The sequence below is a fragment of the Chiloscyllium plagiosum genome, unplaced genomic scaffold (genome assembly GCF_037043375.1).
Source record: "Chiloscyllium plagiosum isolate Xiang-an unplaced genomic scaffold, Cpla_swu_hap1 HiC_scaffold_36, whole genome shotgun sequence".
Classification (NCBI taxonomy): Eukaryota; Metazoa; Chordata; class Chondrichthyes; order Orectolobiformes; family Hemiscylliidae; genus Chiloscyllium; species Chiloscyllium plagiosum.
Window position 1 is genome coordinate 18,293,115 of NW_028270174.1, and position 19,657 is coordinate 18,312,771.

The 19,657-nt window shown below is 43.1% G+C and overlaps 1 protein-coding gene across 1 annotated transcript in view; it reads left to right on the forward strand.

Annotated features, from left to right (window-relative positions):
* The window catches only part of LOC148139908 (thrombospondin type-1 domain-containing protein 4-like), a 148,617-nt gene that overhangs the window by 52,537 nt on the left and 76,423 nt on the right, over positions 1–19,657 (forward strand). The window contains exon 4 of the mRNA XM_087979829.1: positions 16,471–16,796. Coding sequence (XP_087835955.1) covers positions 16,471–16,796 — 326 coding nt within the window. The remainder of the gene's footprint in view (positions 1–16,470; positions 16,797–19,657) is intronic.

Consider the following 19,657-nt stretch of genomic DNA (forward strand, 5'->3'; position numbering starts at 1 on the left):
AAAATAGTTTTTTGACAGATCTTAATGGCTTTGACACTTCCTTAAAAGCCCTGACAGGTTTTACGTGTCCAGACACTCCTTAACTTTCTATGACCTGCCTTGATGCTCCTTAATACTTGTTTTCAGATTATAACATGCTTTGAAAGATGTGACAGGTCACTCCTATGTTTGACCATTCCAAATGGCTGACCACTTCAACTCCCCCTCCCCCCCCCCCCCGCCCCCCAACTCTGCCAAGGACATCCAAGTCCTGGGCCACCTCCATCGCCAAATCCAAGCCACCCGAAGACTGGAGGAAGAATGATTCATTTTCTGCCTTGGGACTCTTCAGCCATGTGGCATCAACATCGACTTCGCCAGTTTCCTCATCCCCCCCCACCACCCACCTCTTCCCCTCCAGCTTAGCACCGCCCTCTTGAACTTGTCCTACCTGTCCATCTTCCTTCCACCTATTCACTCCACCCTCTGCTCAAACCTATCATTATCATCACCATCTGCATCTACCAATCGCCTTCCCAGCTACCCCCCACCACCACCCCCAACCTCCTATTTATCGCTCACCACCCCCCTCATTTCCCACCCCCCCCCCCCCCCCCCAATCCTGATGAAGGGCTAATGCCCAAAAATGTCGACTCTCCTGCTCCTCGGATGCTGCCCGACCGGCTGTGCCTTTCCAGCGCCAACATTTTTCGACTCTGATCTCTGGCATCTGCAGTCCTCACTTTCTCCGATGGTACTCTAGGCAATGCAAAGCAAATGCATTAATAACAGCTTGTTCTTACCTGATCTGTTCTTTGCACTCCGTGTTTCAGACTGTAGGGACTCCAAAGTCTGATTTGAGTGGTGGCAACATGTTGTTTGCATACACGGAGCTAACTAACCCCCATCACCCCATCCCTGTGAAAATGGGAAATCTGAGGTTCAGGGGCCTGACGTGGAATTTCCAGTCTTGTGCCAATTTCACTGCAATGGAGAAGTTCTCTGACATGGCAGTGATCTAGACCAGCGAAAGAGGGAGAAGACTAGGAGAGATGGGAGGACGATGGGAAGGGAAGGAAGGAGAGGTGGATAAAGGAGAGGTGGAGAGGGTTTGGGGGGAGATTCAAAAGAGTGGGATGAAAAGATGGGAAGAATTGAGAAGGAAATGGAAGAAGAAGAGGGGGGAAGTTACAGGTAAGAGAGGAATGTCAATCAAAGGTGGTGGGTAACTAGGGAAGGAGGGTTTGTAGTCGAGGATGAGGAGGGTTCTGAATAGATTTAGGTGAGGGTTCTGAATAGAGGAGGATAGAGTGGCAGGTAGAGAGGGATTGAAGGAATGTTCTGTCCCGGACTATATACAAAAGTTCATCGCAAACTCCAAATGAATGTTTTACTAAAGATTTACAGCCTTAAGACAGCAAAAATGCCATTTAAATATATTGGTACTATCTGTGAAATGCTTGTAAACATGAAAGAAATTTAAACTGACATTCTGGAGGGATTAAGAGCTCATAACCCGAAGCAACAATTGAGAAATCTCAGAAGACAGAGACAGCTGGGAAAAGGATAGTGATTGGGACCAGGTGGTATAAAAAGGCAGGAGGTGTTTGGAGGAAATGAAGGCTTAAGTGGGCGGGATGGTGATAACGCCAAGGAATGTGGGAAGAACATGCTGAAAATAGAGAAAATGAAAGACCCAAAGGATGGCACGCCAGCCTCTTAAGGTACAAACCATGTACACAGGGGTTAATAATACTGGGGTCAGAATTTATGGGAGGCCAAATATGTGGGAAAGAAAACAGGCCCTGGGAGTTCAGTCGGATGGACTGAGAAACTAAAACCTTACATCAGTTATATTCAGGAGAACTCATTGTCAACTCAGCTCCTGGGGATACAGGAGCTTGAAGCCTAACAGCACCAAAAGTGGCAGCACGGTGGCTCAGTGGTTAGCACTGCTGCCTCACAGTGCCAGGGTCCCAGGTTCGATTCCAGACTCGGGCGCCTGTCTGTGTGGAGTTTGCACATTCTCTCCGCGTCTGCGTGGGTTTTCTCTGGATGCTCCGGTTTCTTCCTGCAGTCACAAAGATGTGCAGGTTAGGTGGATTGGCCATGCTCAGTTGCCCATAGTTTTCAGGGATGTGTAGGTTAGGTGCAATAGTCAGGGGTAAATGTAGCGTAATAGGGTAGGGGAATGGGTTTGAATGGGATACTCTTAGGAATGGACTTGTTGGGCCGAAGGTCCAGTTTCCACACTGCAGGGATTCTGTGATAACAAGTGGGCAAGTGCTATGATTTCATGGCACCCCATAACAAGCGATGTAATTACCACAGAACGGTCATATTACGAATGTGAATGGTGACATTGATGATGCATAAAGACAATCACAGGAACACATACTTTTTATAGATTACATTTTTAAAGTAAAAATAAAAGATTTGACAAAATTATGAGGAAAAAATCAAGCTATCACTCCCCTGATTATCAGTTGAAATTTTTATTTTTACTTTTGTTTTTAAAGTTTTTTCTTTTGCTTAAAATGTTAGCCTATTTCAGAAGTCAGGGCTTGTGCTAATATATTTTGTAATTACTTCAGCTCTGAACTTATCTGAACTATGTTGTCTGAACATCTGCAGTGTACCTCGTTACCCAGGATGCACCAGTGTCACTCATTCAGCAGTATTAAAGAAATACTTGTCTTGATCTTCAGGCAGTTTCTGCTCAGTTATTTGCTCAAAATTATTTTAACAAAAGGCATTGGACAAAATCTGTAATCTCTAGTGTGGCACAATCTCAGCGGCACAGTGGTTAGCACTGCTGCCTCACAGCGCTAGAGACCCAGGTTCAATTCCTGCCTAAGGCGACTGACTGTGGGGAGTTTGCACATTCTCCCCGCGTCTGCGTGGGTTTCCTCCGGGTGCTCCGGTTTCCTCCCACTATCCAAAAAAAATGTGAAGGCCAGGTGAATTGGCCATGCTAAATTGCCCGTAGTGTTAGGTGCAGGGGTAATCATAGGGGAAATGGGTCTGGGTGGGTGCGCTTCGGCAGGTCAGTGTGGGTTTGTTGGGCCGAAGGGCCTGTTTCCACACTGTAAGTAATCTAATCTAATTTAGGCTAAATGTTTTCAATCTTGATATGCTGTATGTATGAGATTTTTTTTAAAAAATGGCCTCTTCAATCACTTTTGGAATATTGCATTCAATTCTGGTTTCCCTGCTATAGGAAGGATGTTGTGAAACTTGAAAGGGTTCAGAAAAGATTTACAAAGATGTTGCCAAGGTTGGAGGGGTTTGAGCCATAGGGAGAGGTTGAATAGGCTGGGGCTGTTTTCCCTGGAGCGTCGGAGGCTGAGGGGTGACCTCATAGAGGTTTATAAAATCATGAGGGGCATGGATAGGATAAATAGGCAAAGTATTTTCCCTGGGGTGCGGGAGTCCACAACTAGAGGGCATAGGTTTAACGTGAGAGGGGAAAGATTTAAAAGGGACCTAAGAAACAACTACTTCGTGCAGAGGGTGGTGAGTGTATAGAATGAGTTGCCAGAGGATGTGGTGGAGGCTGGTACAATTACAACATTTTAAAAGACATCTGGATGGGTATATGAATAGGAAGGGTTTAGAAGGATATGGGCCAAGTGCTGGCAAATGGGACTAGATTAGGATATCTGGTCTGCATGGATGAGTTGGATCGAAGGGCCTGTTTCCATGCTATCTCTACGACTCTGACTCTAAATCGTGATCTCTGATTTCTGACTTCTTTCACTTGATCTTCAGAACTTCTACTCTTCTTTGTCCTGACAAAGCTAGTATTGACTAGAGAAGGCTTATACAAACTGAATTCCTCACCAAGTATTACCTCTTCTGTATGCCTTTTACCAAAAGTTCTTTCACAAGTATCACTAACAAGGCCAGCATTTGTGATCCATCCCTCATTCTCTTGAATGGAGTATTGCTGGGCCAGTTCAGAGAGCAGTTGAGAGTCACTCACATTATGTTTCATTCTGGTGTTACCTGTAGGTCAGTTGGGTAAAGATTGTAGATTCTTTCCCTAAATGGCATTAGTGAGCCTGATGGCTTTTCATGACAATCCGTGATAGCTGGCATGGTGAACACAACTGAGATTAGCTTTATAACCAAATTTATTAATTGAATTTAAATCCAACCAGTTGCCATAGTAGGATTTGAACCCATGTCCCTAAAGCATTTGCTGGATTGCGAATCAAGTGACATTACCATCTGCCATCTCCAAATCACCAGTTGTTAGCCTGGTAACTGTGCTGTCAATGATTGATTAAAAGCTGATTTGCTGGAGAGCAATTTTCTCAGTGTTTTCCCTGTTCTCCAGCTGCAATATTGTGTGAAGTTTGTTTTCTGCTGTAACCTCTGCCAAATGCTCAGGATCACAATGACATGATTCATTGTGGTTTATTTGGAGCCAGTTTTGGTGTCCATTATTGACCAACACACTGATCCAGCCAATTAATGTATTAAAAACCAGACAGGTAAATTCCTTTCCTTTCAGACACAGGGTTCTCAGAAAAAGTATTTTTGTCAAGTTTACAATTCCTCACCCGGCAAACAGATTCTTCTCTAATCCCTTCTTGCAATCAGAATGTACAGATCAAAGTATTTACTGTTCTTAAAAGGTTTGGAGACAGCTTAAATTTCTGATTCATTTGTGGAGGTGCATCAAGTGGCCTTTTGCTATTTGCTCTTCACAGACAGCAGAAGGTCATTGAGTAGACAGGTAGATTTGAACATCTGTTTGAAGATCAGCACCACATTCTTCCGAGGTTCAGAATTATTGCTTCACACAGTGACTCCTTTTAACATTGTTGGCGTTATTAGAATGTGAACGAAATCTGGAAGAGGGAGCTCTCGAGCTTATGCCTCACTCCACAGACCTTTAGTCTGACCCCAGTCTTTAAATTGCCACGCTGAGCCAGACAGTTTCACTGTAGTTTCTCTTTCAGATGACAAATTCTTAGCAATTGTCTGAATCTTTTTGCGTGAGGTTGTCGATGTTTCAAAGCACTTATCATCCAAAGAATGTTTCCATCACTGATCCCTCTGAGACTGAACCTGATCTAAATGTTTTTGGAACTCTAGATCGCTGGACCAGTGGGATAACATTTAGTTATGAACGTTAATAATTATTTATTGTTGTTTGGCATTGATATTTTGTGGCTTCAACAGTTGAGTAATACTTTGAATATATCTTTGTTATGAACATTAGCTGCTGATAAAGAATGCCTGTTACTGATAAGGATACCTCTTGATGAATGTAGCGAATTGATATCAACTCAGCTTCTAGGAATGAGGTGAAGCAGTCTCTTTTGTTTTTAAAAAAAAAACTTATTGAATTTTTCTTCAGTTTACGACAGATGATTGGACTCTAGCCAAGTGAGTAGATACCAATTCTTTAGCACAACTTTTTGTGGTTGTCGCTGTAGTTTTCTTGGATAGAAGTGGAGTCAGGATAAGAAGGGCATTTTCAGGCTGGCAGCTTATAACTGTTGGTGTGCTACAGTGATTGGTGCAGAAGTCACAGTTACTTACAACATATGTTAATGTCTCCGATGAGGAAAGTGAATGAACTATAACCATGTTTGCAGATGACACCGTGCCGTGCAGATGGGCGGCACGGTGGCCCAGTGGTTAGCACTGCTGCCTCGTAGTGCCAGAGACCCGGGTTCAATTCCCGACTCAGGCGACTGACTGTGTGGAGTTTGCACGTTCTCCCCGTGTCTGCGTGGGTTTCCTCCGGGTGCTCCGGTTTCCTCCCACAGTCCAAAGATGTGCAGGTCAGGTGAATTGGCCATACTAAATTGCCCGTAGTGTTAGGTAAGGGGTAAATGTAGGGGTATGGGTGGGTTGCGCTTCGGCGGGTCGGTGTGGACTTGTTGGGCCGAAGGGCCTGTTTCCACACTGTAATGTAATCTAATCTAGATGGAAAGGCAAATGGTAAGGATGACACACAGAATCTGCAGAGAAATATTGATAAGTTAAGCGAGTTAAACTTGGCTGATGGAATATAGTATGGGGAAACCTTAGGTTATGCAGAAGAATAGAGGAGCTGAATATTAATTAAATGGAGAAAGACTGCAGAAAGCTACAGAGTGATTTGGCAATCTTTGTGCATGAATCACAAAAAAAACTAACACCCAAGTTCAGTGGTTAATGGGGAAAGCAAGTGGAATATTGGCCTTTATGTCTGTGGAGATGAAGAGACAGATAGCAACATCAGCTTTTCTACCTCCATATTCGCAATATTCGTAATATTAAAACCTTCAAAGACCCTCAAAATTGACCCCAAAGGTTCTGAACCAGATTTTTGAATACCCAATTCCTTCTCTGCAAGTAATCTACTCCAGACACTGGTTTGTATCTTATACAAAAGACTTAACAGTTCATTAGCAATGTAGTGAGAGTTGAGAATGTGATGCGAGAAAAGCACAGCAGGTAAGGCAGCATCCGAGGAGCAGCAGAATTGATGTTTCAGGAATAAGCCCTTCATCAGGAATGAGGCTTATGGGCCGGGGGGGCTGAGAGATACATGGGAGGGGGTGGGGTTCGGGTTAATTTCAGCAGAACAAAATCAAAAACAAAGTAATTCAATTGTTCTATTCTTTAAATCCCCAAACCTTTGTTTTCAGCTGCATTCCCACAAAAGACAGACAGACAAAGTTCAGGAATAAATAATAGAAAATAACAAAACTAGACAGATTAATTACGTGATTTTCATGCTGCGTCGTTCCACAGGCATGGATGCTAGTTTCTTGCATTGATGTGCTGAAAGTATTGATCATGGTCACCTTTACACCTTCACGCAGATAAAAGCAGTAATAGTTTATAACTTAGTTTTCTATTCTCTGAGCTTCCAAAAGCTACTCATGGGAGGTTAGGCAGCGAGCTTTCAAATCTTCGTGCTGTAGCATCTATAGCCAAATTCCTTTTCCACAGAAAACACAGTCCAAATCCAGTTCAAATTCCAGGTCTACCTGACAAACTGATTGTCTCCGCTGTGATATCCCAGTTAGCATTCAACATTTGCCATCTGCTGGAGCATGAGGTCTTTTTCAGACACTCTGGAGCCAATTCTCAGATACTGACCTTGTTCATAGCTTTTTTGTGCTCTCTGTTTAAACATAATGCTCTTCCCCAGTGATAAAGCATCTGCAGAACCTTTAGATCAGGAACCAACCTGCAATTAACGTCCAGGCCTGACCTTAGAAAGAGACAAAAGCTTGTTCGATCTGGTTTCCATTTAACACAAGCTATAACGCAAAACACCTTTAGCTAATGGTCCCAGTTTACCCTCCAAACCAAAATTGATAAAAGAATAAAATAAAAATAATGAAAGCATTTCAAAGGGAATGGAGTATTAAAATCAGGAAGGTTTGACTGAAACTGCACAGGGCATTAGTCAGACCATAGCTAGAATACTGTGAAGAGTATTTTGGGGTCCTTGTTTAAGGCAATTGGAGCTAGTCCAGAGAAGGTTACTTGGCTGATACCAAGGTACAGAACAACCTCGATTATCCGAACGAGATGGGCGGGGATTATTTTGTTCGGATAACTGATTGTTCGGATAACTGAGCAGGATCTTAAATTAAATGTCTTAAATTAAGTTAAAATGAACAGGAGGTTGAATTAATTTAATATTTAAACACTTGCACCAGACGGAGACAATTCAGCCGGTGGGAAGACCTCCCTCGGGTGTAACACCGAGTTGCCGTCTCCAACCTTTTCAGCCAGACTCCAAGGCTACCTTTTTCTCTCCTCTCCTTTGCTTCTTCTCCTTCGGGTCTCTCCCCTTAGCAACCACCAGTCCTGCGCTTCCTCGACTGCCACCGGTTGGAAACTGCAGCCTCGCACAAACGGTCCTAGGGCTAAGGCACAAAGCGGGTGCAATGCCGTCCACCTCTAGGTCCTCGCACAACAGTTCCACCCCCTTCTGGAAACCATCGCAGGAGATAGACAACCATATCCTCTACTGTGAAATTTATCTCAATCATTTTATATTTTAAAACACGAAGCAGGAAGAAAGAAAATAAATGACAGATGCAGAGTGAGAGAGAATTTGCTGAGTTCACTGGTGGGCTGTCTGTCTTGGAAAGAAAGTGTGTGCAGGTAGTGACAGAGTCCAGTTTCCAATCTCAAACTTTGGGAACTTGAGATCTTTTACGGATAATCCGAAATTTGGATAATTGATGATCGGATAACCGAGGTTGTTCTGCATAGAGGGACTGCCTTATGAAGATTTGGCATGTACCCATTGGAATATTAGAGAATGAGAGGTGACCTTATTGAACTATACAAGATTCTTGAGGGACTTGACAGGGTTGATGTGGAAAAGTTGTTTCCCTTTGAGAGAGTCTAGGAACAGAGGGAGTAATCTCAAAATAAGGGGTGACACATTTATGACTAAGATAGGAGGAATTTCTCTAAGGGGGGTAATGAATCTGTGGAATTCTTTACCTCAGGTGGCTGTTGACGCTGAGTCATTAAGTATATTCAAGGCTGAAATAGATTTTTAAGCAGTAATGGAATCAAGGGTTAGAGAGAAAAGCCAGGAAAAAGTAGTTGAGGATGGTGAGGATCAACCATGACTATACTAAATGGCAGATCAGACCTGATAGACTGAATGCTTCTGCTTCTGCTTCTGTGTTTCTTGCTTTTGAATCCTGTCCCCGAGTCGTACCTTCAGAGTGATTCACGACGTAACTTGTGCTAAACTGTCCAATAGCAATGCAAGGGAAGCCCAAGTGGGCATTCACCCCCCTATGAATGCTGGAGAGTATAAAGCCACTCTCCTGTCGAAAGCAATTAGAACATCCATTTCACAGAAGCTACGCCTTTGAGCTTTTGATTCGACATGTGGTCGAACAACTGTGTGGCAAAGTGGAAATTGGGAGAGGAAAGCAATCCCCTCACTGCTCAGAAACACGCCAGTTCATACAGCACAGCAAACTAGTACTCCATTGTCTGCCTGACTTTCTCTGTCTGTGCTGGAGAGACGGGGTGGGAGGTGGGTAGGCAGTACCCCAACTGGGGACAAAGGAAAGCACTTCTTCTCCCTAGCAATTTCTCAATCCCATGTATGGAATTCATTGTGTTATTTGCACTGATATCAAGGTAATTTTTGGCTATGCCTTTGAAGTAGAAATGCAAGTGTATACAATACATATTTTAATGCTAATGTAGCTGTAGTTGAAGAACAAAGAATACCCTCACCCCCAGCCGTTGATTTGGCTATGCTCCAGATTTGCTGATTTCAATTTAAAATTTACCACGGTGGCATTTGAACTTGCAACCTCAAGTATAAGTTCAATTCCATAACCACGACACTATCACGCATGAGAAAGCCATCTGTTAGTTTATAAAGGCAACCTTTATTTTTTCAGCTTATTGAGTGTTTTCTTTACTTAAAACTGCTACGAATAGGGAGGAAAAAAGCTGGGTCGTTCCTTCAGATCAACAAACATAATCAGGCAGAGGGAAAGTGTCTCTGTGAAATTGTAGAGAGTTTGCTTCTTGTGAACTGAAGGGTGGAGGTCAGAGAGACACAGTGAGATGGGAATTTGACAACCGTGGTGAATTGCTCAGATCAGGAAAGGAATATCATGACATCCCTGGACGCAGAGCACTAACAGGCATGTGTCAAGTTTAGAAAACCTGCCTCGGCTCTCTGCAACTTCAACCCAAATGTTTTGGAAGACCCTCATCCCTCGGTCCCCTCACTGGTCCCCACGCACTCTTCATAAGCTCCATACCTTTCAGGTCAACAAATGCGTCTCATCCCCCATGCCACTTCCATAGCCATACACCACATCAACAGACCCCAGACGGAATGTGAAGATGAAAAATATTAAGCTTTGATAATCTAACACATCTATAATCCTACACACTTGATAGTGAAAAACAATCCATTCAGAGCTTTCATACCTAAAGTGTTTCCTATAAAAAAAAACTTTTCTTCAAACACAAATCAAAGACAGCTTATCCTTTAATATCCTCTTTAAGTTGTTAATCAACTTGTGAACTCAGAATCTCCAGCTGAGATAATAGTCTTGTTTGAAATGAAAATAATGAATTAAAAAAAATGAATTGCTCCCCCATTCTGACATGATAATATTCTCAGGGAGATGTCAACAAAAAACTTTATTGAAGCCATATGATCAGATACTACTTTTCTCTAACCTATACTGTCAATCAAAGTTGGGAATGTGACAACTGTGATGGATTGTTCGGATCAGGAAGGTCCAGTAGAGGGTTTTTAAAATAATTCTCATTGAGGGCTACAGCCTTTTTTTAAGTTTAAAGATTAAGGTATGATAATGACTGTGTACCAAAGATACTCATTAAGGTGAACTGACCATTGGATCACAACCCCCTCTAAACTTCAGCTAGAAGTGGGATATGAAGGTGGCAGAACACTGACACTGAGAGACAGTTAGCAATGGCAGGGTGACTGTTTGGTAGGATATTAGTAAGGCAAGCAGAAATGAAAAGCTTAGCTGACAAGAGAGGGCCCAGAAAAAGAAATGCAGCATCCAGTGAACCATGCACTTTCTGGGGCCACTATCTTCCTACACAGCACAGGCTGCTAGGGTAGAGTGGGGCTAATGTGGTGCTGACCACAAGAGATGACGATCACAGTACAAACTGTTGTCTTTTGAGACAGTACTGACTGCAATGTGATCTTTTCACCCATGTATTTTTTTCACATACTCACATTCGTTCATTTGAGTTGACGGTTCTGATCTGAGGTATTCTCTAATTGTATACTGTGTAGGTGTTGCCTGTTTTCCAATCTGTTTCCTTCTCAAATGGATTGAGTTTGGCAGTGTGCAACAATGAGGGAATTGTGGACACTGGGAGAGTCCAGTAGAATTTCTTGCAGGATTGGGAAACTTGTGTTGGTTCTGGAGTAAACCGGTTCTGTTGAAAACCTCAGATATATGCTGTTAGGACAGTGGGTTCTGTTCGATGGGCTGAAGGAGATGGGTCAGAGTCCAAGCAAGCCGTAAACTCCTGCCACTGCCATCTCAACCTGTTGAATCATGTGTCGGAAAAGCAATGTGTAGCCATCTAGCAGAAAGACAGCCAATTAGTTTTGTGGAGGATGGCTCCATACTTCTTTGGGAGTCTGGGCCAAGACGTGTGGCTCAGGTTATTCTGTGAGCAAGAAGACAGCCACAGCGAGAAATTGAAAGGCCCCTTCCTCTTTTGATGTTTTTGTTTCCTATGGCAGCCTCTAAAGATGAGAAGCACACTTGGCCACCCTCAGCAGAATTTCTGATATTTAGCTGCAGTCCTGGTACAAGGCCCTCTCTCCCGCCGCGTGCCACCAGATGACAAAACATTATCGAACTGCCTTGCATTTTGAAGTCTGGCACCATGTCATATTGCTGACCCGACGTGATTCTACCCTGCTTCCTGTCATGGGGAATGGATGCAACTCGCTCACTTTGTGGCTGTAAAATATAGGTCTGATATAAATTTGACAATGAAACTTTACTATTAATTGTTGCTTGACCAGGAATAATAATAAGTGACCAACTTCTGTATTCTGTGGAAAGTGAGCAAACACATTGATTTCCCTTGAACTTATTGTTGAAATTAGCAAATGTCTTCAGCGGATAATAGATTTATAAATCCGGGTACAAAATGCAAATGAAAAGAGGTTGGCATTTCTTATGCAGTAAAACGTTCCAAGGCACTCCGAAGGAACTCTTTTGAGCAGGGACAGATGGAGGTATTCGAACAGGTGATCGAAACCCTCATCCAAGACAGAGGCTTGAAAGGAGTATCTTAAAGGCAGAAAGATGTGGAGAATTTGAAGGGGAGAATTGAAGAGTTTGCAGTCTAGAGAGCCAGAAGCATGGCAACTAAAGACAGGCTCAATACATTTGACCCGAATTGAAGGTGCATCGAATTGGAGGATTGTAGGATGGAAGACATTACAGGGCTAGGAAGAGATGAGCCTGGAATTATTTGAACAAAAGGATAAAGAATTTAAAATTGGGGGTGTTTCTGAATTGGGAGCTAATGTAAGTCAGGAATGAGGGAGGACTCCATAGGTCTTGCTGTGTGCCAAATTTTTACAAATCACTGGTCAAGGGACTATTTGGAGTATTATGATCAATGGTCATCATTCTGTTATTTGAAGCATACATTTAGCAAGATTATTTCGGATATTTAAGGAAGGTCAATGGCAAAGTGGTCATCTCACCAGCCTAGTAATCCAAACGGAATCCTGTGTGAGCTAGGTTCAAATCCCATCATGGTAACTGGTGGGAATTGAAATTCAAGAAAGAAAGTTGGCCTCTGTAATGGTGACCTTGAAACTATTATCTGTTTTGAAATGTGTGGTGCTGGAAAAGCACAGCCGGTCAGGCAGCATCCAAGGAGCAGGAGCGTTGACATTTCAAGCATGAACTCTTCAACAGGAATAAGGGGTTGGCCCAAGGGGGCTGAGAGAGAAATGGTTGTGTGGGGGGAGGGGGAGCGGTTTGGGGCTGGGGGGAAAGTAGCTGGGAATGCGATAGGTAGATGAAGTTGGGGGAGGTGATGGTGATAGGTCAGAGAAGAGGATAGAACAGATAGGTAGGAAGGAAAATGGGCAGGTAGGACAGTTCAAGAGGGTGGTGCCGAGTTGGAAGGTTGGATTGGGATAAGATTAGATTCCCTACAGTGTGGAAACAGGCCCTTCGGCCCAACAAATTCACATCGACCCTCCAAAGAGAAACCCACCCAGACCAATTTTCCCTCTTACTAAAGCACCTAACACTATGGGACGTTTAGCATGGCCAATTCACCTGACCTACACATCTTTGGACTGTGGGAGGAAACCAGAGCACCTAGAGGAAACCCACGCAGATACGGGGAGAATGTGCAAACTCCACACAATGGTTTCTGTTAAGGTGCAGGTCCCTGACTAGAAAGCCTACAGTTAAGATCACCAAAAGCATAAAGGGGGAGGTTAAGCAGAATTGTTCTTAGTCATTCTATATAAAGACTGTTTGAATATCAAATAACTTGCCAGAACCATCAATGGAAGCAAAATGCCAAACAGGTTTTGAAAACAGATTGAACAGTTGAAAAATGAAACACAAATTAAAAAGGATGTGGGAAAAGGAACTTGAATGGGATTCCATGGGTATTTTTTTGATGATTTTTTTTTTGATCAAAAATGACATTGGAGGCACGAATCTGTAGATCCTGGCCCCTGCTATTACACCAGGGATTAGAAATCACAAATCCATGTCTAAGATTTTGGTGGTCCTTGAAAGCAGGAAGAAACTCAACAGTAAAGCTTTATTGTGAATGGACTTTATTAAGATGAAGTTAGGACAAGTTTATTTAGTTCTCAAATAATCAACCTCAACAAATTTGGATAATAATATGCAGTTTAACCCAGAATATACCACCAATGTACAAATCTGGATGTCAGAGTGCACAAAATGGTTTCACACTCAGATTTGGCCTCTAGCTGCGGGAGCCTCTCTCCCTTTGTCATTTGCCTTGCTTTGTTCTTGTCTCTGGATCATCTTTCCCAGCCTCACACAGAAACAAGTTGACGATCTCTTTTATTCTAGCTGTGATTCAGTTAACCCCGCTCTAATTCTAATCACCTTCAGCTCCACATGTAAGGATACCACTTTTGATCAGTCAGGAACGCTGCATGTGACTGCTGTTAGCTGTACATACGTACCTAATGCAATGTTCTTTGTATGTAATATTGTATCAATGCTTTTACATGCCATGATTCCTTATCCAGTGGAAAGAGACCTCTACATTCTGTTCTGTCTCACAAACAGTTTTCCTTCAGACAACCTTCTCAAGATCTTGTCCTTTTGCTGAGAATACATTCTTTATAACTTGATGTATACTCCCAAATGTAGGAATTGTAATGAGGTCAGACAGGTGGGTGTCATAGAATATGAGTTCCCTGATTGGGGCTGTTAATCTGGTCCAATCAGAGAGCCCTGGCTGACGGATATAAACAGGAATGTGGGATTTGAGGTTTGTCCTCATTTCCCCGAAAACCGGTTGAATGTCAGGCTTTGGGGCCTGGCTTTGCCATTCATCTCTCTTGTAAAATTGCTGTTTCTCTGTACACAACTGTAAATGTTAATTGTTTTGTAAACTGTGAATTGTTTAATAAAATATATTTTAAAACACAGGAATATCAGAGGTCTGTTCACTGACAGCTGGCTCTGAGGGAGCTGGATCAGTATCAAGGACTTTCCACATGTAAATAAAGGGTAACTTGGTGTCAGGATACCGGCCTCTGTGGAGTTATTTCACCAGATTCCCTGTACCTTGCTGTCTTTCCTATACTATCCCCTACTTCTAAAACTTCCGACTTAACTGTACGACAAAGAAGCAAATCTAGTAAAGGTGTTGGGAAGCTATAAGCTTAGATGTTAGTTTCTAATAATACCATTACATTTTAACAATTAGTATGCTTGCTGGTAACTCAGTCCAGTCTTCCACGTGGTTCCCAGAGGCAGCTGCATATAATGAAGTGTAGCTGCCTTTCGATTGGATTACTTCTCATTAGTGGTCTATCCAAAACATGACTTTTGCACTTTAGACACAAAAGACTAAGGCGAAAGTGAAGACTGCAGATGCTGGAGATCAGAGTCAAGATTAGAGTGGTGCTGGAAAAGCACAGCAGGTCAGGCAGCATCCGCGGAGCAGGAGAGTCAACGTTTCGGGCAAAAGCCCTTCATCAGGAATGAGGCTTTCCTGATGAATTCCTTCATTATTCCTGATGAAGGACCTTTGTCTGAAACGTTGGTTCTCCTGTTCCTCAGATGCTTTTCCAGCACCACTAATCTTGACAATAGGCTAAGGTCCAAACTTACAAGAGTTTTTCAGAGATGGAGAGCACCATTTTGAAGGGGCATGGTGGCTGCTTTGATGTCGTCCTTGTTTAGAGAGGTTAAGAATTCTTTGAGAGGTCAGGTGCCCTTTAGAGTTTGTTAAACATTGACATGAGTGTGCATAGAAAGTGCGTAAATGCATTGGAGCTGTCAAACGGAGCTATCGAGGCATTGAAATCTCATTCCCTTAAACCATTTGAAAGTCTATTTGCAGCGCATTTTTACAACAAAATGTCAGTGCTTGGTATTTCACTCTGTCAATTGACATAAACCTGAGGATTATCATCCCAGGATTAATGCTGAATGATGGATTTCATAACCTACCAGTTTGATTATAGATGTGATAAAGTCTTTGAAGTGGGACTATCAACACAAGTGTTTGCTCTTTGTGCTGTGATGAAGGCTCACTGCACCTGAAACAATGACTTCGTTTTCTCTCCACAGATGCTGCCAGATCTGCTGCGTTCCTCCAGCAATTTCTGTTTTTGTTTTGGATTTCCAGCATCCGCAGTTCTTGGTTTTATAATTGTGCTTGTTCTTATGAATGATTAAAGGAAAGCACATGCAATTAATGATTTTTTAATCCTTTAAAAATGAATTCATCCACAGACACTTAGGATTTTAAAAATTTCAGTATGAGTCCTAAGGTCTGCCTATTGTGGAAACTACGTGAGTTGGCATGGTATAAAGAGGTGGATGGCAAGGAACTGAGTTAGAGTCATAGGGTCATACACAGCATGGAACTAGGCCCTTCAGCCCAACTCAATCATGCTAACCAGGTTTCCCAAACCTTTCCTATCCTTGTATCTCTCCAAATGTCTTTTAAATGTTGTGATTGTACCTGCCTCTACCACTTCCTCTGGCAGCTCCATCCACTCACCATCGTCTCCGTGAAAACATTTGTCCACAGGTCATTTTAAATCTTATCCCTCTACTTTTGGCGACACCTACCTTAGGGAAAAGACCTTGGCTATTCATCCTGTCTATGCTCCTCATGATACTAATGAGTTGCACAGATGCTACAAAGGCAGGCTGGGTAGATAAAGGGACATATTTTGACATGAGGGGCCATGGGAGATTGGTATTGGAGAATTGATTGGCATGTTGGGTGGATTGGCATGGAGGGCATTGGGAAACTAGGCTGGGTGAAAGGGCACATGCCAACATGGGCTGAAATTGAATGTGCATGGACAGAGTGTGAGGGATGAAGACTGGAGGCTGTTTTTATTTATTATTTTGTTCCTTCTCTCGCAGATGGGACAACACTAAGGCTGGTTCCTTGGCCAGTCTCTGGGTAACCTCTGCATTGCACCTGGCAATTCAAACTGTCTGTGTGGATGGTGCCCATGACTACCAGAAAACCTGATGTTAATATCCACCACAGAGGGTTGGGGGGCACTTTGGGGCTGGGTTTGTGAAAGGAAGGCTTTTCCCTGTTTTTTTTTTACTTCTGATCCAGTAAAACCTCAGGCCTGTGCCTTGCAGAGAGCCAGCATAGAGTAGAAGGGACAAATAACCAATTTTCGCGCAGTAAATCTGATACTGTATTTCAAAATAACACAAGTAAGATCATTTGGGTTTCCTTTTGTCATCAAAGGTTCCAAACCAAGTGAAGCATCAAACTGCAGACGGCTTTACAGAGGAAGAGGCTAAAGGTTCCTGGGGTAGGTGGGGCCCATGGTCCTCCTGCACCAGGACATGTGGTGGTGGAGTAATGCAACAGACGCGGCCCTGCCTTCCTCGGATAAAGCAGAGAGCCCAGCCAACATTCCAGTTTGCAACAGGCGATCAGTCTCTGCGAGCATTTCACATTCCCCTCGGCCGAGTGCTCTCCAGTGTTCGCCACTCTTACCCACTTCATCGGAGTCCAGCCTACAAGCTGACAGGAACCAGCGTGAACCAGATTTATCAGATCTCTAACAGGTAAACCTCGATGAAATCTTCTGTTTACAGCTCCTTATCCGTGATCAACTGCGGTTTTAAAGACCATTTGAAATCTCCTGTTAGGCCGCAACCTCTTATGATGGGATTTGCAAAGGGTGAACAATAATGATGGCCAGGAGCCAGGCATGTTTTGATGTATTTGAACAAGGATCGGATTCCCGGGTCTTGTGAACTCCCATCCCACTTTCAGTTTCTAAAACGAAAGGGCATGGATAGACAGATTAATTCAGATTTTTTAAAAAAAGTGAAATCACCCAAGTTGAATTAGAATCCCTAAGTGTGGAAACAGGCCCTTCGGCCCAACAAGCCCACACTGACCCTTCAAAGAGTAACCTACCCAGATCCATTCCCCTACCCTATCATTCTACATTTACCCTGATTAAAGCACCTAAATGAGACATCCTTGAATACTCTGGGCAATTTAGCATGGCCAGTTCACCTGACCTGCACATCTTTGGGCTGTGGGAGGAAACCGAAGCAAACACATGCAGACACTGGGAGAATGTGCAAACTCCACACAGTCGCCTGAGGCTGGAATCGAACCCAGGTCCCCAGCACTGTGAGGCAGCAGTGCTAGCCACTGAGCCACCATGCCACCCTAGTTATGCTGCCCAGCTGTGAGCTGAAAAGCTAATTTCAGAATTGCCTTTGTGCCAGGTTTAAGAGCAGATGTCCTGATGTAACTTTAACACTTAGTCTGAGTTTTCCAGCACTGGTTGCCTCGACAGCAGTTTTGCCAAGGCTTGAATGAACATTTTAATGATGTTTTGATTATGAGGCATTCTGTTTTATATGTGTCTGTTTTTAACTTCAAGTCAGTTAAGTAACATGTTTTGCAAGGTGCCTGCGTCGTTTTTCACAGGGTATTTTCTGATGTCTACATTATGCATATAATCTCAACCACCCACGTAAGGTTTTCACTCGGTGTCTGAGTGGTGAGACAGCCCACAGCCTTCCTACCCTGGAGTAACCAAGGGTACGGACACAGGGAGGTGGTGGAAACCTTTCCCACCCATGACCCGAAGAACACACAGCCTCCCAACTGAACAAACAGACTACTCTACCTCAGAACCTGCCTCTGGCAGAGTTGGGGGTGGGCATGTGGTTAGGCATTAAAAATCTTTTCAAAGAGACAGGGACAAGTCAGGTTCTCAGGTGAAATAAAGTTAGAAAATGAACCGGAGTGGGCAGATTTTAGTCTGCCTGAACTGCTGTGCTCTTCCAGCACCACTAATCCAGATATGAGTCTGTCCCCATCCTAAAGTTGCATATTCTCAGCTCAGTTGTATTTGGTGTTTTGATTCTATACTGGCCTGGAATTTGCAGTGAGTGGGAGTGGGAATGGCTTTCACCCTGCACCTTGTGTACATTTGGGTACAGAGTTTTCATGGGTTTGTCAGCAAGGATTTCCAGTCAATCCACATCTGTTTGAATGTGGCACCCTCTACAGGGGATGGCTGGCATTTATTAACAAGAAAGCAGCAGGGAAGTCTGTAACCCAGGGAGATTTTAGAGTCCCCACTGAGGCATGCAAACCACAGAGCAGTAATTTTGGAAAAAGAAATGTAAGTTACAATTTTAACCATTATACTGGAAGCGAAATAATGATTGGGACATGTGCATGGGATTAAGGCAAAGACTTGATGCTGAAAGGCTGTCCTTAAAAAGATTAAAATTTCAAAAACTCTTGCCACATTAATTTTCTTCAGGGGAATGAGTGTCTATATTTATTAAATTAAATTTATCAAAAAGGTTCTTCAATTTATTCAACATATTGAGCCACTGCAAGTTTAAGGCTTAACTTTTCATTGTAAAAAAATCACACAGCACCAGGTTATAGTCCAACAGGTTTATTTGGAAACACTAGCTTTCGGAGCCTTGCTCCTTCATCAGATTAGAAATTAAACAACACCAGGTTATAGTCCAGCTCCTCCACATCATGACCTTCATCGGGTAGCTGTGGAGCAGATGAGACACAGAAGTTATAGCAAAAGATCACAGTGTCATGTATGCAACTGATACAATACATTGAGCAAACCTAGATTGCTATTAAGTCTTTCATCTTTGAGAATGGGTTGCAGGTTTCAGTTCATTAATATGTAAATCCAGGAACTTCTTTCAAATCACATTTTTGAGATAACAATGTTTTATATATTAAAAAAAAGTGATACCTCAGGTTAGACAATGCATTAACAGTGTGAGATTAGAGTCTGTCTGTGTCCCAATCTTGAGTCAGACTGGTTCTATTTCCAAACTAGGAATTTATAAAATGTTACATGGGTTGACTGCCTGCAGATTGTGTTCTTCTTGACCAAAATAGAATGTGTCTGCAATCATAATTCTGCAAATGCAAATTCACCCCATAGACTTATATGTGTGTGTGTGTGTGTTTTGTGTATGTGCACCCTCTTGGGTTGTATGTGTGTGTGGTTGAGAGAGAGCACGTGTATGAGAGAGGGTCTGCGTGGGCATGTAAGTTTGTAAGAGTGTGTGTGAGAGAGTGTGTATCCTGTAGTGGGGTCACCTGTAGTGTGACATGAACCCAAGGTCCCAGTTGAGGCCGTCCTCATGGGTACTAAACTTGGCAATCAACCTCTGCGATGGCCACTTTGCACTGTTGCCTAACCCCAAGACTGCCTTGGAAGATGGTCAACTGAAGATCCGAGGCTGAATGTCCCTGATCACCTGAAGCTGAAGGCCAAGTCTCAGAGAGAGAGAGAGAGAGAGAGAGAGAGAGAGAGAGAGACACACACACACCACCTGAGAGGTGCGTACATACAAACACACTCGCACAACTCACACTTCCACATTCACATACACGCACTCACACTCTCTCCCAC